The sequence below is a fragment of the Numenius arquata genome, chromosome Z (assembly GCF_964106895.1).
Source record: "Numenius arquata chromosome Z, bNumArq3.hap1.1, whole genome shotgun sequence".
Lineage (NCBI taxonomy): Eukaryota > Metazoa > Chordata > Aves > Charadriiformes > Scolopacidae > Numenius > Numenius arquata.
In genome coordinates, this window is record NC_133616.1 from 69,083,865 (window position 1) to 69,109,588 (window position 25,724).

A 25,724-nucleotide genomic window follows, 5' to 3' on the forward strand; every position below is an offset into this window, starting at 1 on the left:
TGTTTCACACTTGAGGGTCTGGCAGGGTGACTGAAACGTTAAGGCTACCAGTGAAGCATATGCACAGCTTTTGCCACTGTGAATTTACACTTTTTAAAAAAAAAAAAAAAAGCAGCTAAAAGTTTTCCTTGCTTTAAGTAATCAGTTGCAAACATAAAGAGCAGCTGCACCAGACGAGACCAAAGGTCTGTTTGTCTCAGAACTCTACCTTCAGCAGTGGCCAATTGCAGGAAGAGCACAAGACATCTACAGCGGTGCTGCCACCAGCCACCCTCCCGACCATTCGCAGCTCAGGATCCATCAGAGGCAGAGGCGGCTTGCAGATAATCACATACAACACAGAAGAATTTGAGAAAGCGCTGAAGTTAATAAATAAGAATAGAAAAAAATATAAACAGGAAGGATCAGGAACACATTTAAGAGTTCATAAATCTGTAACTTAGGAAATACATCCCATAACTCATTAGGTTAAAGCTAATAAACTCAGGACAACATCATATCGCTCAGTAAGAATAACTTAAAGGATTTACATGGGAACGACTTGTATATTGAAACATCTGTATAACTTTTTCATGTTTTAAAGTTATAAATGCTTTTTTTGTTATTTGTTGGATCCAGTCCCAGTATCAACCTGTGTTTCTTAAATATTACTCCTCTGTGGAATTAAGTAGAACTATCTATTAAAGCACTAGACCAAATTTATTCTCAGTCTTTAAGGACTAGCACTTAATAATTTGTTTTAATTTACTTTTTTTTTTAATTTAATTAATGATCCTAAAAAACAGGAGTTATCTGTTTATATTGTAAAAGTGAACCTGAAATTAGAACAACAGTTACATTAATTTGTAAAGCATTCAAACAATCTACTTTTGTTCATTTATGTCAGGAAAAAAAAAAAAGGGAAACTACCAAAACTACTGTGGTCTTGTCTGGCTTTTTGCTTTAAAAAGAAAACTGGTCCAGACACTATCATGATGTTATATATTAACTCAGGTTGTCTGAGGACTGTGCTGCAATTGTTATATCTACCTATCTCTCCTAAGTGCTGATTAAGTACTGTGAACCTCCACAGCCTCACCACATTTATCTTGCACACGCTTCTGAAAGGCTCCAACAACCTCTCTTGATGGGTAACAAACAAACCTGAATCTATTCTGCTTGGATCTACTTTTACAAACAGCATTGCAAAATAATGCTGGGTCCCAAGGGCTTTGGGCGAATTCACTGACAAATCTCCTGGGCTTTTGGAACCCCTGGAACAGATACGTAGATGCCCAACCACCCTACCCTGCAAGTGCAGTGAAGAAGCACCACGGACTCTCCCACTACATCTTCAGTTGCTAAAAATGACAAGCAAAACATTTTCATTGCATAACTGGAAGCTTCTGTTTGCCATGAGTTTCTAGGTGTTTTGGTGGACAGCAAGTAAACCATTAGATTTCTTATGAAACTGACTTTGCTTCAGCTAGCTCTGAGGACAGGGACTGAGGACTCCAAAAACCATGTCCCCTTAGACCCAGTTGTGCTGGTTTATACAGTCTCTTCATAAAGAGCAACTGTTAATCACAAAAACCTGCCAACAGCTTGTGAAACAATCTGCCTGTACTATTGGAGGACACATCTCACGGGGCTTGTTAATTCAAGCTTTTGAGTAAAAGCAGGCTCACATCCTGTCAGCTGGGAGGATGGCACGTGCTTGTTTGCTTACAACTGAATCCGTCTATGGAAATCCTTCACAACAACAGACAGGGGTAAGAGCTATTTTCTGGAGGTTTTATATTGTCAATTGGATATGAGTTTCCAAGGATATAACCAGATTTTGGATCCAATTCACAAATCTGTTAATTGTTTCGCTTCTATTTCTGCATTTTCTTTGAATTATGAGACAGTCTAAATCAGAGGTTTTGTAGTCTAAGGGAAGATTTAGGGTTCTACACTCCAAGAATTATTTTTACTTTTCTTTATGATTTTAACAAATTTCAGTTCCTGCTGTTTACAAAACAGTACAGTGTTTTATATAATGGAAGGTAAGCAGTTCAAGACCTCAGCAGAATGTTATAATGGAAAGTTGAGTTATTTACTCATGAAATAGAGGGGAAGACCTTATCCCTCTCTACAACTACCTGAAAGGAGGGTGTAGAGAGGTGGGGATTGGTCTCTTCTCCCAGGTCACAGGTGATAGGACAAGAGGAAACGGCCTCAAGTTGTGCCAGGGGAAGTTCAGATTGGATATTAGGAAAAATTTTTACACTGAAAGGGTTATTAAGCATTGGAATGGGCTGCCCAGGGAGGTGGTTGAGGCACCATCCCTGGAGGTATTCAAAAGACGGGTTGATATAGAGCTTAGAGACATGGTTTAGTAATGTGGGGGTTTTTTTTGGGTTTTTTATCAGTTATGTTGATGGTTGGACTAGATGCCTTAAAGGTCCCTTCCAACCTAGATAACTCTATAATTCTATGAAAACATGAGTAAATTTAGAGATATGGAATATACTGAACATTTTGAAGAAGAATTTTAACCAGAGAAAGACATTCAGTTTCTTGGTAATCAAAAAAATAAAAAAAAAAAGAAAAAAAAAAAAGGAACTAACTTTGATTTACATTTCCAAAACTTATTCTCAAGAACCATGAACTAAAGAGCAAGCAAATAGAAAGTCTAATTATTAGAAAGAGGATTTAGATACTTCATTCTTAGAAGCTTTCATTGTTTTAATTTAATGAGACTTTAGATGGGAGGCTTGAGCTGATGGGGAATTAATTGATAATCGACAATAAACTGTAGAGAAGTCCACTTTGGCCATTAGAATTTAATCCTTAATTTGGGAAGTAAAATTAAAATGTTATCTGTCAGAAAATGACAGTGCTGCCTTTACCATGAATTTGTAGAACATTTAGATTTTCAGAGCAAAGTTAGTAAACTTATTAAGATTTACTGTACCGTAAAGATTACTGTAAGATTAGTGTGTAATGCTGCCTTACAGGCGAGTCAATAGAAGTGTACTGGGTCTGGCTGGGATGGAGTTAACTTTCTTCATAGCACCCCTTAAGGTGTTTTGGATTTGTGACCAAAACAGTGTCCACAACACTGATGTTTTGGCTATTGCTGAGTGGCCAAGGCCTCCTCAGTCTCTCACTCTGCCCCTCCTTTCCTGTGTGAAGCTTGGGAGTGGGCCAGAGGTCCAGTGGTGACACAGCCAAGACAGCTGACCCCAGCTGATCAAGTGTATTTTCCTTACCATGTAACGCAGTGATCAGCATTACAACTGGGGCAGGGGGAGTTTTTCCAAAGTAGCCATTGTTCTGGCACTGGCTGGGCATTGGTCTGTTGGTGGTAAATGATTGCTTTTGCATTCCTTAGTTTCTCTCCCTCCTTCACCTACTAAACTGTCTTTATCTTGACCCATTAGGTTTCTTTTCCTCACTTTTGTCCTTCTGATCCTCTCCCCTACCGCTTACGGGGAGTGGGCAAGTGACTAGCTGGCGACTTACATGCTGGCCATCATCACTCCACCCCAAGAAGAACCTAAAAAGCTCCTTAGTAGGAACTTACTTTATTACTACTACCTTCATCCACTTCAGCTGCTACAGATCAGCTTCGCAGGGCTCTGCTTTCTAAGCCAAAATTCATCCAACTGAGATCTCGACCACTTTCCAGCACCTGGTCTCTTTCTAGGGCATTTGTTCTCCTTAATATTTTTGACAAGTAAGTTTGGGGCAGGACATATCAAGGTTGTTAAGACAAACTAAATTTATGTAAAAAAGGGAGAAATTCTTCAGCACAATACTGTGTACTACTAGATAATTGTTCTTAAGAATTAGGAAGAAAAAAATCCACAGGAAAACACCTCAAAAACCCCAGACTCTTCTAATCACCCCAAATAATTCCTGTTATGGCATTTATTTTTTCATTTTACGTGAGTGGTGGTAGATAAGGAAACCAGCAGTGTGAGTCTATGGAGGACCATGAAAATCTATGTGCGTTAATCCCACTTTTTGCTGTGTATCACACCAACTACATTGGATACTTTCTACTTTCTTTTCTAGCCGAGGATACCAGGTTAGGAAACATGAATTTTTGAGTTTGATTACAGATTACAAGATCTAGATATTCACTGCTAGCTACCACTGTGTATGCAGTCCCCTTCTTTTTTTTTTTAACTGAAATAAATGCCTTTGTAAACTAAAGTAAATGCCTTTGCCTGCTCAATAAAGACATGCTACAAATCCCTAAACAATGGAGCTTCAAGAGACAAGTTGTCTCTTGAAGAAATTGGAAAAAATCCGAAGCAGTAAAATCAGTCATCTATGTCTACCAAACCTTCACCACTCTGGTTCAGCAGATAATAAAATAGAACTGAAATAGGAATGCAAGTCACAGCATCTCGGCTTCTGTGTACTGTCTTGATTTCTTCAAGAGTCTCTGTCACAACTAATGCGATCTTCTGTGTTACAGCTTTTAGAGAAGCAGAGAACTGCAGCAAATAACTCAAGATTCGGCCTAACCCGTTTAAGAAATAATATAATTTTAACTTTTTCGTATATTTTAGAAAAAGAGACTGCAGATCGGGATTAAATACTACCAGTTTTCCTTCTTTCGTTAATATTTAAAATGTTTTAAAAAATCTCTGGGCTTCCTTCGCACGTACTGACGACATTTGCATTGAAAAGCTACACTGAAACAATTAAACAACTGCTAAAGAAGCATATTTTCAAAAGTCTGCATGGTTACTAGTAAAAACGTAAGAATAGTCTGACATGCATATGTATGTCAGCTACACATTTACTTACTGAGATGTTTATACAGCAAAGGGTTTATCTAAAACACAGCACATACACATGTGGATTGCAGATGCTACATCAACCCTTCTCATGTACATCCTGGAATGCAACCCTGCCACCGCTGACACCGAGAAGGCAGATATTCATAACAGCTAACTCCAAAATCACTGGACATAGCTAAAGAAAGGCTAAGATTAATGAAAAAATCTCAGTGTCTGGCATCTTTTCTTTTCTTTTTTGAACTTAGATACTCCTGGGTCAACTCTCCCAGCATTCCAAGGTAAATCTCTCACTTTACTGTGGCAAGTTGCACTAATAAATGTCAAACACTACAGTGGCACAATATGCATATTATGGATCATAAGTTACTCAAAGGCAGCTTTTTCTGGTATGCAAGTCTACCACTTGAGAAAAAAAGCCAAGCTGGAGTTAAATACTCAATGCTCCAACAAAAAAGTATACTTTAAAAACTGGCTTAAAGAGAATTAAACACCTTACCTAAAAATATTTCAGACACTCTACAAAATTTCCTAAATAAATCTTACACACAGATGTTGATTATACTGATTTCAGGCTGAATAAATTACATCTGTAATTTAGGAAAACTGCAAAACAGCAAACAACAAAGGGGAATGGAAAAAGGAAAAAAGTGACCTGACCAATTACAAGCCTGTTAGTTTACAGCAGCATTCCAGGTTATGGAAAGCTTTTTGAAGAAAGAGAGGTTAATAGAATTGAAACATAGTTCAGAAACGGTTATCTCAAAAGTAGGTCATGTGAAAATAACCTACTATCTTTCCTGATCTAGATTTACTAAATGGAAAGCTATTAGTGAATGATAGATGACTATTTGTGTGCAGTTGGACAGTGGACCTGCTAAAGGAAAAATGGTAACAGGGAGTAGTAGAAGGGTAAGTATCAGACTAAAGAAGGTTTCTTCTACAGTTAAGGTAAAGCTAAAGCTTGCAACACGTTTACTCAAAACTTCAGTAATAAAACTTGGCACAAAAGAATGCAAGAGCTCGTGAGATGCCTCCCACAAAGCTGAGCGGCATTCTTAACACCGAAAGACAAAAGACACAGGAAAAAATGAACAAATCTAAGCAGGACTACTTTTCAGTGAAATGGGATACAGACCAGTATTTCTAAGTGTGAAGTAAGGCTGAGAGACTTTTACGGACACAAACTTTTAAGCATTGCCTCCAAATGAAACGGTTGCACAATTCCCAACCCTCAGCCATGTTACACCAACTCTGTCTTCTCCTCCCACCCCAGCCTGAGAGCTCCCTGTGGTAGCGTAAGCATCTGTTTAGCTGTACAGCACTCCGGATTAAAGAACTGATTCACAGAAAAAAATTGCTGGGGGGAAAAAAAAAAAAAGGTTAACTGATCTCGTGATCGAGTTCCCCAGTCTGATGAACATGAATGTTTCTGCTGACACAACGAAGGAAATAATACAAGCATAGGAGCAGGAGTGAGTGACATTTTTGGCAGCCAAAGATGTGTGTGAAATTAGTGCTTACTCGCTTGAATCCTTCAGCAAAGGGAGGATATCATCAACTGGAAACAAAAGGGAAAGGTCCTGTGCCACAAGATCATGACAAATCAAACAATCTGTTACTGCTTTGAAAAAGATAAGACAACAATGGTGGGATTTACAGACTCTTATCTGCATACAAAGGATGACACAGACACTTGGTATGTGATTAAACAATAAACCACAGCTTCAGCTCTTCTACAGAAACTCACAAAAGGCATGAACTGTGTGGGCTTAAGGATGCCTTGTCTCTTATCCTGTAACCAATGGTGAGTATCATAATCCCTTTAACCAATTAGAGACCACACAGGCCAAAAAATGGTTCCAGTTATCTCTTTTCTGTTCTGAGGCTTATTAGCTCATATTACAGTATTTCCTTCAGTTATTCAGCCCTTAACCGCAGCTACCAGTCCAGTGCTCTAGCTGCATCTATCATATCTAATCCTTCACTGCTTGATTACAGAGGGCCTCCTGCATAAGTTTCCATTATATTCACCCAGGCATTAAGCATGCTTGGTAAGTAAGGGACATCACCAGCCCTCAACAGCTTTTCCTAGGTGCATCACATTTCTTTTTATCTACTCACCCTGCACCCAACCTTCCAGCATTCTGACCATCTGAAGACCCAAATTTAGGCCTGCCACAACAACGTCCCTAGCTTGGCTGTCATTGCATCATACCTGCCTTGTCAGCATCGGTGACTGATGCCGTTCATTTCAGCAACCACTTCTTTCATTGCAGAGCACCCGGTTCTCCTGGTGGAGGTGGGCAAGAAGATGACACCAGAACCACTCCCCACAACAGCCTAGGATCATGCCAGCGTAGTGCTCAGCCCACAGGCTTCCTTTGAGGCTCACACACCCACAATCCCGACACCTATTGATGTTTGAAATGTATTTTTCAAAATAAAAAAAAGTCACTGAGCTTCTCCCCTTCTGACTGGGTATTTATCTTACTAAGCTGGGCCTTTTTCACCCTCAAGCCAACTCTAGAGGAGCAGCAACCTCAGCAGCGTGTGCTCAGAACAAACATTGTTTAATTTTCTTTGCTTGAAACAAGGATAACTTCATCTGCCCATAGATTTTCCACCATTCTTGCAATTGTCTCAAATGGGTGAATCTTGCCAACATTTGCTAACAAAGTGGCCTGTAGTGTTTCTCACATGCAGAAAGAGAAGAAGCCAAACGTGCCTCATCTCTTTTTGCTTCAGTCAGGACTTCACAGCTTTGAGCACACAGCAGGACTGAAGCCACCCAGGACCTCACAGCCCCATACACCCTTGAGTTCCAAATGCATCTGCTACACCACCACACACACACTGCTCAGAGCAGCTTTCACAGCTGAGCACAAACAAAAACATGTCTTGCCATATGTTTGCTAATAATGTCCATAACATTGGATGGTAATGCAGCCAGATAAGCCTGCATGTCAATGATTAGCCTCCTAAGCTGTACCAGGAATGCTGCTGCAATACAACGACAGTTAACACCAAGGTGTATCTGTGCCTGTTGCACCATGAAACCCTTAGCAGAGGAGCCCAACCAGTCTCTCTCCAGTAAGAAGAGAAAAGAAAAAACCATGAGAAGTGATCCCAGCAGAGACAGAACTCTGTCGGAAGATGCTATTTATGACAGATGTATATGTATGTATGTAAACAAAAGTATGTATGTACCTACGCTGTTCAGGACAGCAGAATTCAAACCAGAGGAAACACAAAGGAGGAGCGTGGCAGCGGAAGGGAGGGAGTGCCCATCCTGCAGCAGCAGGCAGAAGGGTTTGGCATTACTCTTTCAACAAGCAAGCTCATTACAGAAGACCTCAGTCTGTAAAAACATCCAAGGGCTGAACAGCAGGTAACGGAAAAAATTATTTCAGCTCATAGGCCAGCATGCAAACACATGAGAACGGACCAGTCACAGAAAACAAGTAAAACTTTAAACATCAGAAGCCTCCAGTACTAGAGCAATCCTCCACCTGCCTCTGTAGAGGAGGCTAGCACCTGTGCAGAATTAAAATGAGGTTTGGCCGCACCACGAGACACCACTGCTGGCTACAGAGGAACCTGGAGCCAGTGATTGAGAAGACAGGCTTCCTCCAGTTGCCTCTTCCTACAATACAGCCACCACCAGCCTCATGAAATCGGTATGAGCGTATACAGGACCAGGACAAAAGCAAAACCCCTCTTTCTTATAAAACTTATAAAAAAGAATTAGCGGGTGTTTTAATTATTAAAGGCAAAAATTCTGGTGTCACCCAATTTCAAGCTAACACCATAAACATTAGCAAAAATATTTAGCATGCATCCCAAGATGATTAGTGATAAAATGGTAGAACAGATTTTCTATGAACTGAAGTAGATAGTATTCAATATTATTTGAAGAACAGTAGTGACTTTTATTTCCAAAGACATAATATTATTTTTTAAAAATTGCACAGCCAGTGGAACTAACAAAGTTGCCCATAATTAGTTTGATTCTGATTAACTTGATATTATTAATATCACCTTTTAAGTTAAATTTCTTTAAATTTATCTTCCTAATAAATAAAAATAAATCAACATTTAGTAAAGTCATAGACACTTTTATACTTCTGACATGTCAGAAATTATTTTAACTGGCTTCAAATATTATAAATTTAGTTTCTTTCATGAAAGAAGCTTGAGAAGTAACTTTTTTTACAGTTCCTATATGAAAAACAATGGAAGAGAAGAATCTGAGTCAAAGTGGCAGACGACTGCAGCATGAGAGTTGGTTTCAGTCTATGACTGGAAAAGCTTATGCTGGTTTTAACACGCATCGGCTGAAGCAGTTTCTTAACAGTTCAGATTCCTGGCTTCAAGTTCACCGCTAAGGAAAGTGGTATCAGTCACCAGGGGATTCGTCTCCTTGCACAGTCTCTACAACAAATATGTTCATTATTTTGCAAGAGGGCAAACAGCTGCACTTCCTGGAATGTGCTATAACTAGTCTTCTTTACCATCAGGTAACGTTTGCAAAGCTTAATGCATTTGAAACAAATAATGACGTTATCCAAAGGACACTTTGTAAAATTTCCTTATTATATAGATATTGACAAAGTACACTTCCTTACAGCTGTCTTGTGCCAGTTGTTGTAGTTAACACAAGGAGGTGCTTTAATTGCTATTTTGAGTTAGTTAGAATTTCATTCTAGGCTACGCAAATAATTTGTCAGCAGAATTACAAATTTCCATAATTTTACCACCGAAAAACAGGTTCCCAATCTACATATGCTACCCAAGCAAACGTGAAAGGGCTGTAAGCGCTTGTTTCCCATGGCTGACAAACAAAAAAAGGTGTTCTTGCAAGACAGGAGAGGCGCATTCCCTGAAGCAGCACCTTCTTATCAAAACTGTAAAAGGGAACCTGTGAATGTTGTACTTCAGGAGTCACTGCCTGTGTTTCTGCAGTCAAGCTGTGCTTTACGCATAAACAGGAATCTTAAGAAAAAAACCACCAGAATAAGAAATACAAAAATACGCAGAACCAATCCAAAAATACATTCTGATTATAAATAAAAAAACCCTAGTTCCTTTGAAAGGTGGAGTACTCTGCACTGAAGTGTTTCTTTCTTCTAAATGACCTCAACAGATAACATTTTCCTATTCAAAGCTTCTAGAACTCTGATGTAGATTCAAATTTTTTTTTTAACAAAAAATTACAAAATTCTTAAATGCTTACATGACAACACAAGGATCTGAAAGTTTCCTAGCTAAACGTTAAATTAATTAAGCCTCACACAACCTCCATCTTGTCTTGCATTAGCTAGGAATGTCTCTTTTTGGAAATGGGACTCTATTCCACATGCAGGTACGTCATTCTAAACAGGGGAAAATCATAAATAGAATTAAATTTTCCTTGACAATTCTTACAGCACTAGGATGTAGTCAACGCCATTGAGGCCGTCACCTGCCACAGTTAAATGACCATTTTCACTGTTCTCATTTAGTACTTGTCTTTCCTAAAGGATTAAGGCCATGCATTGCTTTTCAGAAAATTAAGCAAATTTTCCCTGAAGGTAATACAGACCGGCAGGTTTTAAAGCAGAATAACGTGTGACTTTCATTACAAGGCCTTTCTTTTTAGAACCAGCTATTGCACATCTGTAACATTTTAGCTGCACAGGTTAAGGACAGTGGTGGGAACTGTAAACATGTTCACACGCATGCAAGGGAATCTAAAAGAAAAATAGAGAAAATTAGAAAATGCATTCTGTCCTTACAAGTATTAGAAATATGCCAAAATGATATTTGGGTTTCTAAGTACTAAATATGATTAAGAGAGTTCCCACCAAAACTACACTAGGAGAAAAGAGAAGGACCTGGGGGATTGGTGGATTAAAAGCTGCACATGAGCTGGCAATGGGCGCTTGCAGCCCAGAAAGCCAACCGCATCCTGGGCTGCATCAAAAGAAGTGTGGCCAGCAGGTCGAGGGAGGTGATTCTGCCCCTACACTCCACTCTGGTGAGACCCCACCTGGAGTATTGTGTCCAGCTCTGGAGTCCTCAGCACAGGAAAGATATGGACCTGTTGGAGCGGGGCCAGAGGAGGGCCACAAAGATTATCAGAGGGATGCAGCGCCTCTCCTATCAGGACAGAATGAGAGAGTTGGGGTTGTTCAGCCTGATAAAGCTCCGGGAAGAATTTTTTGCAGACTTCCAGTACTCAAAGGAGTCTTAAAAAAAAGATAGAGACTTTTTGCTAGAGCCTGAAGTGACCAAACAAGGGGTAATAGTTTTAAACTGATAGAGGGTAGGTTTAAATTACATATAAGGAAGAATCTTCTTATGATGGGGGTGAGACACTGAGACAGGTTGCCCAGAGAAGCTGTGGATGTCTGGCAGTGTTTGAGGTCAGGTTGGATGGGCCTTTGAGAGCAACCTGGCCTAGTGAAAAGTGTCCCTGACCATGGCAGGGGAGTTGGACCTAGATGATCTTTGAAGGTCCCTTCCAACCCAAACTGTTCACTGATACTGATAAAAATGGGAGCACATAGTCAAGGAAAAAAACAAAATGATAGGATGCTGCAATTATCTCTATAGTAGGCATATTGCAAGAAAATTCAGGGTTAAAGTTTTGCTAAAAAAATATTTTAAAAGTTAAGAATGAAAATGCAGGTCTGAATATCTTGAGACACTTTTTTCAATCTTAAAGTGATATATTGAAAGAACAAGGGAAAAAAACCTAGGTTTTGAGAAGCAATTTAACTTATGGTCCCAAGCACTGAAAAGCTTTAATCACCGTAATTTCCGTATGTTATTATAACACAGAGAACACTACTCAGACATACTACACTAACTTGATGTACGTGTAACTATGTGCAGCTGTTACAGAGAAATTTAGGGAAACCTGTCTGGACCTGGAACTCTGAAAAAAAAAAAAATAATCAAGAGAAGAGATATGAATCATAGAGAGAAAGATAACTTTTAAAGCACTTTGCATTTAACGAATCAATTCAATAAACAAGCATTAAAACCAGATGTCTGAGAAATGTTCCTGTGTATAACAAGGTTCAGCTTTGTATGAATTACCTCTTAAACTGTATATAAAAATGGATGTGTTATGTAAGAAAACTATTTCAAATTATACTCATGATCAAATATTACCAGTTACTGAAAACTCCTCATCTAAATGATTGCAAAACATAATAGAAACCAAGTACTTCTCTTTGGCAATGTGGAAGGAGGTTTTATCCAGATAGGAAAGTCTGAACTCTTCCACTCATGTTGAGCAAAAAGAGCTTAAAATTGCACAGAGAATGCTTTCCTCCACCAGACTCTTTTCAGCTTGGGTTAAGATTTGTTCAAAACAGACAACACTTCAACATCAGTAAACATATTTACCCTGGATCACACAGTCAGCTCTATAGCCAGCAGCATTAATTCACTTACACACCTCTACTGTCAATGAAAGATTTTTGTGTACTCAAAAAGGAACCTGTTTTCCTTTTGTGATGATTATTTCTTACTGGGTCATCTTGGGCTGGTTTTGTCTTAGGCTATTCAAGTATCTCTCAGGGTTTTCTGGAGAAGAGCAGCATGGGAAAGAAGAATTTAGTATGAGTACGGTATGGAAGGATCACACAAAGAGGAACTGCAAAACTTGCTAGTCAGAGTAAACATTTATATGTATATATGTACACGTATAGTGCCAGAGGTATGGCAAGAATAGATGGGTGTAAAATTAATTTGTTTACTTCCTTCAGAGCACTGGAAAAAAAGCTGGAACTAAGGAATCAGGCAAGTTATTGCCTGAAGTCTTTCCACAGTTTTTGAATTTCATCTTCTTATTTCACTAGCTTGTTAGAATAACTTCATTAGTTTATCTTCCCATTTTCTCTCAGTTGTTAAGCTGGGCTGCCAAAATATCATTGCTCTAACTGTTTTCCTAACACAGATTTGTGAACAGACTCAGGATTCCCATTTTAAGTATCAGAACTACTCCATCAATGCCCATTTGTAGCTAAAAATTAAATTATGCGTAAATACCAGACCTTGAAATAATTTTAAAGAGAAAAAAGAGGTCATGATTTTGAAGCACTTGACTAACTTTTGTTCCCTTAAAACAATCCTGCACTGAAAGTTTCATTTCAAGATTCAGATCCAAAACAGGAATTAGTTTTGCTATAAGCTGCCACACATTAAGTATTATAGAACAACTGTTGAGCAATAATCATGTTTGTACAGGCAGCTATTTCCTATTTCAATCCTTACTGTATTCAGATAAAGTTTTCAGATACAGGAGCATAACTTTTGGGACACAATTGCCCAGCGCTATGCTCAGCTGCAGGCTCAGTGCACGCCGAGAGTCCCAGAAGGAGGAAGTAACAGGAGTGGTGGGGGCCCATCACGCTTAGACGTACCCCACCATCCTCTCTCATCACCCACCACACATCTCTGTCATCTTCCATGTGGGTACGTTCAACAGCGCATCTCCTAAAGCTGTCATCAGACAAAAAGGACGCTCCAGCTCTCAAATCAACTATAGAATCACCATAGAATTGCCTATACCTCAAATCAAAGATACAACTTTTGTATGGCAAGTCCTGAGAGCTAGTTACCACCATTCTATTTGGACAGACATAGCAACAGATGTACCAGCGAGGGAAATATCATCAAATTGTTGTTTGTGAGTTAGTTATTCCTCAAGCAGATCCATCTTGGTGATCCAGTCTTCAGTTGCTTGTAAAGGACTGTGATTCCAAACTAAGGTGACCAGCACTGGTGACTTGAACAAGTGGTCAAAGATGCTCTGTGGCCAAATGTCAAGAATAGAGTGGATAATGTCATAATGTGCTTTTTAACTGAAAATTCTACCAGAGTCTAGCAGGTCTTTGTATGGTTAGTTTTGGAGAAAGTTATTGTCTTCCTAATAGTTTCTTTCAAGAATAGGGGTTGAGAGTGGTTGTCCAGAGTACGGGATTTCTCTAGCTCTGACTATTAAGGTCTCCTGCTAACAGGACACACAGCTTTCAGCAAGCAGTGCTCGCTCCATAGCTTGAATATCATAATTATAATATGGTCTTGTTTAAGGTATAAACAAGCTTAAGGCATGTTATTTTCAGGGTTACACTGCAGTAACACTAAGCACCTCAACAAATTGCCTCCAAATTAGGCACAATAGCATTGCCCTTGAGGGAACTTCAGTTGAACTTACCCAAGCAGAGAAAATTAAGCAATGGTCACTGCTCTTCATGCCATTTATGTAGCATCAATTGACAAAAATGTTTATTTCCCTCAAATGTGCAGCATCACCTCAGAAGATCTGGTCACTCCTCCTGAATGCCTAAGACACAAACACTCCCAGAGCACTGCTGAGGACGGAGGGCTACTCCAACTAGATAACCACAATCTCATCACACGTGAGGGCTTTACAAGGCACTTTATGTGATGTGCCTGCCCCACTACAGGACGCCTGCAGAAGATGTGGACTGCCTACAACAGTCATGGCACATTGGGTGCTTCTACTCCAGGTGTCCCTGCGGTCCAAGGTACGAAACTGGTTATCGACCCCCACAGAGAGCTGTGTCCCAGTTGTGAGCTTCAACCAATGGTACAGATAGGGTCTGCCAGCTTGTCTTGATATAAGTGTGTGCTCTAAAGCCAACAAACCTTCAACACATTTTTACTGTGGTGAAATTCCCTTTAGAGCTTTCAGTTCATATCTACCCCAAACAGAAATAATACCTAGAAAACCCTTAGTTCACTGATTCTACCACTTTTTCATAGCAAGCCCTTAGTTCACTGAGTGCAGAAAAAAACTGCACTGTCAGATAATTTCAAACTGTCACGTTGGGTATGTAAACCACTTCTGTAGCAAGAAAGGCTATGAGAAAGACCTCTTTTCTTCCTGGCACTGCTGTCAAATGTTGTTGGTTAGCTTTAGGTTACATTATTATGGTGTTATCCAGCTTTAAATATTAACAAAAAAAAAGCCCCAAACCCTTAAACATACATGAAGTTTTTATTTTCAGTCTTTTGTTTTTGGTGTCAAGAAGTTCACTTAATCTCCTGGAGTTTTCTCCTTATCCCTACCCCAGTACTGGATTAAGTTTGGAATTTAATTATCACTTTGCCTATCCGTATATTGCCATTCTCCTCCATCAATGTATTCATTGTCATCAAGACACAGAACACCAACTTTCAGACTTGCTCTGTAACTAGTCACTATTTAAACAACATGGCTGTAAGGCAAATAAAGATGAAAATGTTCATTTTTAGCTATGGGCTCCTGCGCTACTTTTCTCGCATACAGTTGTAAAACTAGTAGATTGTTAAATGGTGCATGCTCTGTTTAAGCTTGGCTAGTACAGAAGTTGGCTTTCCTATCATTTTAAAACTAAATTTCAAAGTTGACTGTAATGATGCACTCTCCCAAACTCAGTCACCTACATATAGACTCTTGTGCTTGAGAAGAAAATAGGGTTGGTTTCGTGACATGGTTTCCTGTGTAATAACAGCAGCACATAACCTTGTTTTTAGGCCCTTGCATGTTTTATAGGTCTCAAATACCAACTCCCCGTCAGTTGGACACAAATACTCAGAAAATGTTTTCAATACACAATGTTCTGTGACCACTGAAATTAAATACCTGGCTTGATACATAAAACTGGGTACTTCTTGTATGTCCAGTTTATTTTTTTAAAAAAGTCTTAGACTTTAAGTGATTAGAAAATGAGTATGGTGAAATACTGAGAAACTTCTAAAAAAATTACAGGTACCAAGAAACAACTTACACAAAGCTTATTGGAAAACACAGGCAAACAATCAGTGCTTAGGGATACCAGAGAAGATGGACAGCACTGTACAAACTGCAGATAATAGTAAGGGCCATGTCCTGTGCTCTTCATCTTCTGATGTAACCTAGAACATGCTTTCACGAGAGAGATCTTTTTGTAATAATCCAGACTTCAAGCACTCTCTCCTAATGAGCTTGATATCTGAAGTGGAAAAAAAATGTATAAACTGCTAATTATCCAAGATTATATTTGAATACCTTACAGGAATAAATAAAAAAAAAAAATCTGCGCATTATTGTATTGCCCATCACTGACTTCACGTTCAGTACTCCTCCTCATCTATTCCCCAGTTATCCTCCTGGTATTAACAGCAAAGTTCACATTTCAAGTCAATTTACACTATTCACCTGCATATTCAAAACAATGTGTACAGCAAATACTGCTAGCAAATCTGCACAAAAGCATTCAGTTGCAGTCAGCACACTTTCTGCATCATTGCCCAGTGTGGTGTTTTGCAGACCAGTACAACACAAATTCATAGCTTGGATTATACAGATTTCTCTACAATTCAAAGGTTAACCACATTTCCACTATTATTCAACACTACATGTAACTTCTAATAAATTTCCAAAAGCTCCAAGCAAAAATGGATTTGCAGATTTTTTTTAACACAAGATTAATCTAATACACTACAACAAACATTTTACTGGATAATAAATTAAGTGGATGTACCTGGAAATAATCAATTGAATTAACATAAAGTAGCAGATCAGATCTCAATATGAAATTCATGGAAATACAGAAGTATCATATAAACTATTTTTAGAATGACATCTTCAAATGAGAAACAATTCTACCTATCAATATGTTGTCAAGCACTGGCCAAAAAAAAAGGGCTGGCAGGTAAACACAATTCCCATTACACTGTTCATAGTAACAGATCTATATTATCTTATTTCATTATTTCGTCAGATAGGAGGCTAAAGCATTCTGTCATTTATCCACATTATTATTAACATTAAATACTACTTAGTGATACAAGAAAAGAAAACTGAACTGTAGTCAAAGAGGAAAAAAAGCATTAGCCTTCCCTAAGTGTGTTTAAATTATTCTGAAACTGCTGGAAACCACAGGAAGGTGTTCAGAAAAATTTTGCTACACTCATCCTGAATCCACTTGAGACTTCAGCAGGAGAGATCCTTACAAATGAACCTCACATATTTATAAAATTTGCTTTATTAACTTATAAGACATTTGGGAGGGAGATATGAAATATTAAACCTGTTATCCCACCAACGCAGATCTGTCTTTTTGCTTAAATGCAAGAGAGTCAGCGTCACAAGGTTAACAAAATAAAACAACACAGCTTCTTAATTTTGTTACACAAAAATTTGAAGAACAGCACAGATACAAAAAGTCCTTGAGCTGTACTAGTCTGTACTTCACTGTAGCCATAACTAAACAACTATAAGATAAAGGTTATCAGCTACTTTCTTCTAACTTGACTTGCACAGTTCTGGACAGCTAAGAAAACTTCAAAGCTCCTAAAATAAGCTCACCTTTGTCTGTCTTAGTCTAGCCTCTATTTACATCCTTTTCCTCTTCCCTGTATCTTATGCAAAAGGCTTCTACTTTTTAATTTCATAAAAAGCATAATTAACTTCCACATGCAACTAGACTCCCTTAGCTGTTTATAAAATCATTCCAATCATGCCAAAAAGATAGCACAGCTAAAAGTGCTAGAAATACCATAAATAAGAACAAGTCTAGACTACTTGAGAGATAGGTTTTATGTCTGGAATCCCAAACACTACAAGTTGGAGGCCAAACAGTAGCAAATTATTTTCCTCAATATAAACCCAACAACTAAAATACATCAAGGACATAAAGCTCCAAGTAGGTTTGCAAGGTATCCTCAGAATGGGAACTTTTTTAAAAAAATAAAACAATTCTGCAGTTAGTAGTCATGAAGACAGTACTATACAAAGCAGGATTGGATAAAATCTTAGTAACAACATTTATTGACTACAAAACATGAAGATGAGCTGGAATTTTCTTATCAAGTATTTACTGAACAATTTTTGTTGATTTTTGTTTCACATTGTAAAGAAGCATGAAATACAAAATTCACCTGATATGCACTGATAAAATGCAGGGTTTGTGCTCCCAATTGAGAAGGAAGGATGTGGGATCAGCTAAGGTGGGCAAAGGTTGCTCCACAGCACTTGGAAATTACTTTAATACGCTAAAGAAAATAGGCTAAGCAAATACACAACACAAATACTCTTCTATTAAGAAGTGGAAGGATATCATAAATAAACACTTATCTAATTATGAATACTTTAAATGGGCTCTACAATCAGGGCTTAATTACAGGCTATTTAACTAGACGTACCCTATCTAGGTTTTTTTATGCCTGCGCATACTCACCACTTGGAGAGTACCTTCTGCAGCAGATGAGTCAGAAAGTCACAGGTACCCTTCAGTACCAACTAGTATTTCTGTACGGCATTGTGAAACCACAGTATCTAAATAATCCAAAAAAACTACAAAACCTTTTGGGAAAGATGGAGATATGTTTTTGCTACATATTTCATATTAGTTAACCACAATATACCACAGAGAGCTCTAAAAACTGACAGCTTCATATAAAACTGTGATGCTTTATTAATAGCAATTAACATCGCAGCAACTTCCTCTTCATTTCTCAAAGCAAAGCGGCACCAAAACTGCCTTCATAAGTATTTGAATAAAAATAACACCCGATTGCTTTCAGTAAGTCAAGAGGCAGTTATTTACTTCAGACATTGCAGCAAAGAAGTTGAGCTATATTTTAGGATCATTTCGCTATTTATGTCCAATGGGGATAAAGCCTTCTGCTACACAGTGGACCATTTATGGATAAAAAGGATCTGCTGCACAACACACATTATGAAATCAGAACAACATGGTGCAAGATTTATGAGCCCAGGCAAATCTTTTATTTTAGTAGTCAGCTTCCAACATAAAGGTTGAAATTTTCAATGTCCATAAGAAAATGGTACAGATTATTTTATCCCCCTCCTCCTCCGTAAACAATATTACAGTGACACCAATGACTTGGTTATGTCTTAGATTGCTGCAGAACTGGGGAAAGCAGGAATTTAAGGTTTTGTTTCTTTAAGGACTGAGTGACAGCAGCACTATATTTATGCCTGGAGTGCTAGAGAGCACACCCACCCAACAGACTTCTGACAGGTAATGCTCCTCATCACCTGAAAGCTACTTTTTAATATTTTTTTTTCAGAATTTACAAATTAAATTCCAGAACTTCAGCTGTACTTGAGATAAGATAAGTTCTTCAGGTAAGTTTAATATTCTGCAGTAACTCCAACATACTTTTAAAAGGTCAGTACTACCCATCAAATTGGAAGTGACTGACACTGCTCTAAGGGAACTGGGTCCAAAACAACCTACATCAGCTGGAAACCGAAGGGAAATTTGTCTTCATGGAGAATTAAAGTAGTAACAGACATGTTTCCAAATCAATCACTGAAATGTGGTAGCATTTTGTTTTCTAAACTCCACGTTAGCATGTCTTCTTAAAAGCTTTTTTCTCCTAAGAGATGAAAGGGGTTTTTTTGCCTTCCTAGATCACTTACTATGTTACTACTTAAAATGACTTTCAACACAGCCAATTTTATTATGTTATCTGTGTGTCCTATGTATGCTGAAGAGGATAAAGGGCTTGAAAATCAGTTACTGGTAAGGACAGGTTTTTATTATTTTCTTCACAAATGAGGTATTCAACTTCAAAGTTCAAGAGACAAACATGTTTGAAGATAACCACATGCAGGTATGATTTCTCAGTTTGAAGCCTATTTTCCCACTTCACAGTACCTTATAGCTTAATATATTCTACCCTTTTACAGCTATTTGCTACATAGAGGAATAATATGGAATACAATTACAGGGTTTTCTTCAGTTCAGCTATTTAGGACAGCCAGTTCTGAATATGTCTGAGCCCCAGTAACTTTTGCAGACAAACACCAAACAAGAAAACCCATACTGTCTCTATAAAAATATTTGATTAGCAGAAAGTTAGATTATAAATATCAGGTGAAGACACTAAAAGAAAGTAAGCACGTAAAAACTTCAACTATCAAACACCAGCCACTTTTGATTAAAACAGTTTGCTTTGCTCTTTACTTTCCTGAATTGCTCTCAGGACCAGCTTCTTAGAAAAGGCACAGAATTCAGACATACTGCCTAAAAAAAAGTAAAATTAAGTCATTCATTGAGGAAGGCTTAAGCACACCACACAATAAAATTTTTGCCATGGACGCAGGTAATAGATATCAAATTCATATGGCAAATATTAACTTGCACCAGTTCATTCCGAATTCTGGGGCCTGCAGACCCGGACATGAAAAGGCCCGAGTACTCTGCTGCGGATGTAGAGAGCCCAGCCCACTGCTCACACACACCCCCTCCAGATGGTTTAACAACTACCACTCATTGTCAGACACGTATCCAAATAACTGCCATTAGCAATGACTGCACCCAGCCTCATTTCCGTAGGATAACACTACTGTATTCTTCACTGCATTATTCCATAAGTTGGAAGAAAATGCTAGGTTTTAATGCCTCTAGTTTTGTTGCTCCTATAATATAAATTGAACTTCAAAACTAGATATTTAAAAATACCCAAGCCTATTTCTGGAAGAAAAATGAGATCTTGGATTAAGCCAGGCATATTTAAATCCTAAAATTCACCTATAAGGAGATAAGCTTTTAGTTAATGAGAAAGCATTGAAAGAAATGCAGATTTTGGCACTGATATCTTCTAGACTTAATCCTCAACATACATGTTATTAACTTGTCAATGCCAACTAATGGTTTTATCACCTAAAAGACATGTAACACCTCTGAAGTTCCTGTAAGGTTTGCTCAACAGCTGAGACACTTAACTTTTCACCATCTGGACTTCTAAACAAAAACACAACTGAAGTTAAGTAACTGCTTTAACTTGCATCATTTAAAGGGTATGTATTTGGTTTGATACTCCATCTCACACACCTGCCTTATTAAATTCAAGGCTGCCGCAGAGATCCCAGCAACCACCACTGTGAAATAATGAAAAAGAAAGAAGTGATGTTTTGTCTCCAAATGACAGTGTGAATGATAAATTCAGAGAACAGCACCTGAAGCGCCTGATTATTAGCTTCTAATTTAAATCATGTATTCTGTACTCTTCCCCTTCTTTGAGACTTGTCAGAGATGCTAATGAAACAGGCATGTGCTACTGCTCTGCAAGTTACATACCCTGGTCTCAGTGCACTCAGCTCACACTCCTCAGTGGGGGTGAGGTCAGTCTGTCTTCAAGTTAAAAAAGAAAATTCGGGTTGGAGCAAAGCATTATTTAAGAAAGAAAGTGCAAAAAAGCTGAGTGAAACTTCTTGCTCACTTTGCTTAACTGACAAAATGCCATCTTAACTTTTACTTGACCACACAAAACATTTAATTCTGGGTCTTATGATCTGAAGATGCTGGAGGCACAAGAGAGAAAAAAACCCCGTAACTAATTTCCAGTCGTACTCACTTTCTTTGATTATGGAGCCAGTCTCAAATAAAGAGGACTAGATTTTCTGCTACATCACAGTTGAAAAATGTTGCCAACATTTTCTAGTACAGATCAAACAGACAACATGGCTACTCATGGCTGTGAACATATAGACACAAAAAAACCCCAAGCCAACCCGAAAAAGTCTGTAAGTTATTTTGCCATTAAATCATCAGCTCCTGGAGCACTACATTCTGTGTATCGATACTCCAAACAACAGATAAGAGACTAGAATTTGTTAAATTGAGATACACATCACTGGAATATGTCTTGATGCTTGTTCAAGATATATTGTATACAAGGTATACATTCCCTGTCAGAAAATTCTTCCTATATTCCTTATTTTCAGTTAAATTTTGTTTCGTTCATCAGATCAATCTGATCCACAAAACCCAACTTAAAGCATAATAAATTTGTCAGTGGAGGAAGATGAAAGTAGTTTGAACAATCAACCTAAAGGTGGGAAAACAGAAGAAATCGCAAGAAACGTACCTACAAAGGATGGAAAAAAAAAAAAAAAAGGAAAGGAACTAAAGAACAGTCCAAATGCTTTGTATTATATCTCAGTGATGTAAGAAGCTGTAAATGAAATTTACCTAGACAGTAGTCAAAGCTGCTAGAAGGTAATCAATACAGTAAAACCTATGAAAAATATGCTACCAACCATTTAGATTAGCAGGTAATCTAAGTGGATATATCCAATGTTAAGATCATGAGAAATATCACTTGGTAACTTTTTTTTCCTTTTTATCTTTTTCCTGTTCATGAAAAACAATTAATAAAAAAAAAAAAGGGGGAAATTCTAGGCCAAACCTGCTATTAAGAGGTAAACTCAAGAGTGAACATCTGCAGCTTGGAAGAAAGTTCCTCATAAGATGTAACTTCTCTCAATCCACCCGCTGTTTGCATACCATTCTTTGTTATTCAGTACTTCTATTATTTGTATAAAAATAATCTCTAAGGATGCATTATCTGCTTTAGAGATTATTAGGCATTTTAATGTCCATCACTTGGAGGACTTCTCTTGATATTCTGGAATAAGAAGTTTACCAAGGTTGAGATTTCTTCAACATTTGATTATTTCCTCAGCCATTTGAAGCAACAATTATTATCCTTTACCTAGCAGCAAGTATTTAAAGAAAATTCAAAATAGGCAAATTAAACCACAAAGTACACTGAAATCTAGGTTTAGTCAGATTAGGCTAGTTACTATTTAACGGAAATGAGCAGCTTCCTGTTGTCAGGGCAAACAGCAAGTGACTTCCATTTCAAGCCTCAGTGTTTTGTGCTTCTGCAAAGATCTGCGCCATAACTTTTATTTTGATAATATTCCACACGAAATTTGCTTCCAGGTTAAATAAAAATAAGTAGGTAAATGTGCTAGAACATTTTAGTTCCTTCTTCCTGCTTCTAAGCATGTTCCAAGTTCACCAAGTTTTGTCTTCTAAATAAAGGTCTTGGACCTCCTTGCACTGCAAAACTCTCCCTCAATGGATTTTTTTTCCTACAAATTCCTGTTAGAACCTCAGCAAACTTTTAGGTGGTTTATTTAACAGACAGCAGATGATTCCCACCTCTTAGAAAATAGACTCCTGGGATGAAACAGTGGGGAACATCCAAACACCTTCTAATACTTAAGCAGCTGATTCCCTTGAGAACGGGTTTTCCTCTTCCTCCTAATTTTTTTAGTGAGGTAAAGGTAAAAATGTATCCTGTTGGTGTGACATGCATATACATCACAGACTTCTTTATTTACGTTAAACCTTTGAGGTCTGCAAACACACAATGTTACATTTTTGCACTACTAACACATGGCAAGGATGTAAGGAACACGATGAGGAAGGGAATGCATTCAGTCTAATTTCAAGTTATAATAGCTCAGACTTGCACTAAAATGCTCACTAAACACTGCAAGGTAGAAATAATAATCAGAAACTTCCACCACAAAGAAATAAACATTCCTGCCAAAAGCCATTAAACGAAAGAGTTATAAGCAATACCCAGTGTCAATCTTTTTTCCTATGTTTTTAAACAACATCCATCTAATCTAATGTGCTTCCCACCATGGGAACAGGAACAGCGTGCAGGATCAGGATTCCATCTAGGCTTCACAGACAGGGCACAGCCTGACCTGTGCTGCCCCTGCCATACCCGCCTTGGCTCTGCCAGTGAGGAACAGTCACTCTGGATCTCACAGTGATGTCCACAAGCGATTAGGTTCAGACCAGCGACGCTTTTCAGACCAGACCTGTGGTCTGTGGCAACCGAAAGGCTATAGTCTGCTGTCGCAAGGGCTGCAAGCGCTCGGCTCCGCTACCAGCGCTTTTTCAAAGGAGATTTCCTCTTTGGAGGTGACAAGAGATAAGCCAGCGAGTGTGAGCGACAGTTCCTCGGCTGGTGTATCCGACTGCTCGGAGAAGTTTGGACCTGGCAGATTTTAACCCAAGTAGTTTCACTGGCCAGTCACATGAAATTAATTTGCAAAGGAGCATAACTGAAGCCAGACACGTGCAGAGCAAAACACCATTTGGACTGCGCTTTGCTTCGCCAGCGCACATATGCGGTCAAGTGAGATTGGGAACATGCTCCTCTCGAGACGCGCAGACCTCCAGCATGGAGAGTCTGGCCATCCAAATTGCTAGAAAGGAAAAGCCCACGCTGAACCATCATCTCTCTCATTTAATTAGCAATATGCAAGCAAGACACAAACTAATTTCACTGGAAGAATTTTTGCCAGCACTATTTTCAAAGCCAAACTCACATTCTGTCTGGAAAGTTTGTCTTTTACTGGCAGAATTCAGCTGCGTTACCACGCTCGCTGCCTCAAGAGCTACACATTGGGTTTGTGCCTGCCCAAGCACACCCTGACGAGGGGGGCGGCTCACTCCGGCCGAAAGCAAAAGTTATTTCTGGAAAAAGAGAAGAAAACTGCCCTGCTGCCCGGGAAGAGCGACAGAGGGAGGTCGGGCGTCCCCGGGCAGAAGCCCACCAGCAACTTTCACCCAAATACTTGTTGTTTTTTTTTAAGTTACGAAACTCTCGACGCGAGTGATTTCGGGCAGCTCCCACCTGGAGAAAGCCGCTCCCGGGGCTCTGCAGCGCCAAGAGACGCCGGAGCAGGAGGAGGCGGCGGCGACGCGCCCCGGCCCCGCGGGGGCTTCCCGAGTTCCGTCCCGGCCACCCCACTTCGCCCCCCGTACTGAAACTCCGTGGCGGCGCTGGGAGCCCAGCTCTGCCTCCCCTCGCCGCCCCGCCACCTGCAGCCGCCAGGCAGCCTGACCCCACCTCACGGCCGCTCCCCTCAGCGGGAAAAGCACGGGGGCCCGGCCGCTGAGGGGCAGCCGGGCGCGGGCCCGCCCCGCCCGCTCCTTCGGCAGGGGACAGAAGGGGCTGCCCGGTGGCGGCGGGAGCGGGACCCCCGCGGCGAGGAGCCGGCGGCACTTACTGTGTGGGCGCGGAGCGGGGGCGGCGGCGCCTCCTCGGGGCTGGCGGCGGGAGCGGCGGGAGCGGCGCGGCCGAGGCGGTGCGGGCGCGGCGGAGGCAACCCCGGCTCCCCTCAGGCGCGGGGCGGGGCGCGGCGGTGGCGGGCGGGAGAGGGGCGGCTCTGCCCGCCGCCGCTGGCCCCGGGGCGGGCGGGGAGGGGAAGGCCGGGCAGCCCCTGCCCGTCCGTCGCTAATCCCGCACCGGCAGCTCCCGCCCGGGCAAACAGCTCGTTGAGCCGCGGGGCTGGCGGGCGGCAGCTCGGTCAGCGGCCCCCCGGGCACACGGAGAGGAAGCACCAGGTGGAGACGGGGGAGGGGGGAGGGGGGTTGGATGCGCGTTAAACACGCCCGCAGAGAAAACTTGGTGCTAGGTTTTGGGGTACTTCTTCTCTTTGCTTCTTTCCCGTCTTTGTTGGCGAAGGAGTTTCAATTATTGCAAGGGCAAACCCCAGCTAAAACTCTTCTTCCGTTCTAGTGAACTGTATGTTGAGGTATTTCTTCACAGTTGCTGCCTCGTGTGTGACCAGAGCAGGGTCCTCCTCCTTCTGCCTCTTCAAGGGGTGGGAAAAGTAGCGAAGTGGAGTTCCCCAGGACCTTCACAGGCCTCCAAGATTAAGCGAAGCAGACAAGGGGTTAAAAAAGCTAGTTGTGGAAGAAAATGACAGAAAGCACCCTATGAGCCCCATTCCACGGAGAAATTACTTAGTGCTGTAATCAGTCCTGAGTTAAAAAAAAAAAATAAAAAATTAAAAAAATCACCAAACAAAAAACCAACCCTCCCCACCAAACAATAAAAAAAAAAAAAAAATTAAACACCCACTCCCTCCCCCCCCCCCCCGCCCCTGAAAAAAACCACCAAACCCAAAAAAACCCCACAAACCAAAACACACATGAAACCCCTCAAAACATCAAAAAAGCTAATACAAGGAAAGGCCAGGCCATGAAAAGCTACGGCATTAAAAAAAAAAAAAAAAAAAAAAAAAAAAGGGTAAAGGAGAAAGACCAAAGGCATGCAGATTTTTAGAGTTAGAAGTGGGGAGGAATAAGAAACACCAAGAAACTTGGTAAA

At 39.9% G+C, this 25,724-nt stretch overlaps 1 protein-coding gene across 1 annotated transcript in view; it reads right to left on the reverse strand.

Moving 5' to 3' along the window:
- The window catches only part of TNFAIP8 (TNF alpha induced protein 8), a 65,319-nt gene extending 40,594 nt beyond the window's left edge, over positions 1–24,725 (reverse strand). Inside the window, exon 1 of the mRNA XM_074166827.1 lies at positions 24,619–24,725. Coding sequence (XP_074022928.1) covers position 24,619 — 1 coding nt within the window. The 5' untranslated portion in view covers positions 24,620–24,725. The remainder of the gene's footprint in view (positions 1–24,618) is intronic.
- Between the last annotated feature and the right edge of the window lie 999 nt (positions 24,726–25,724).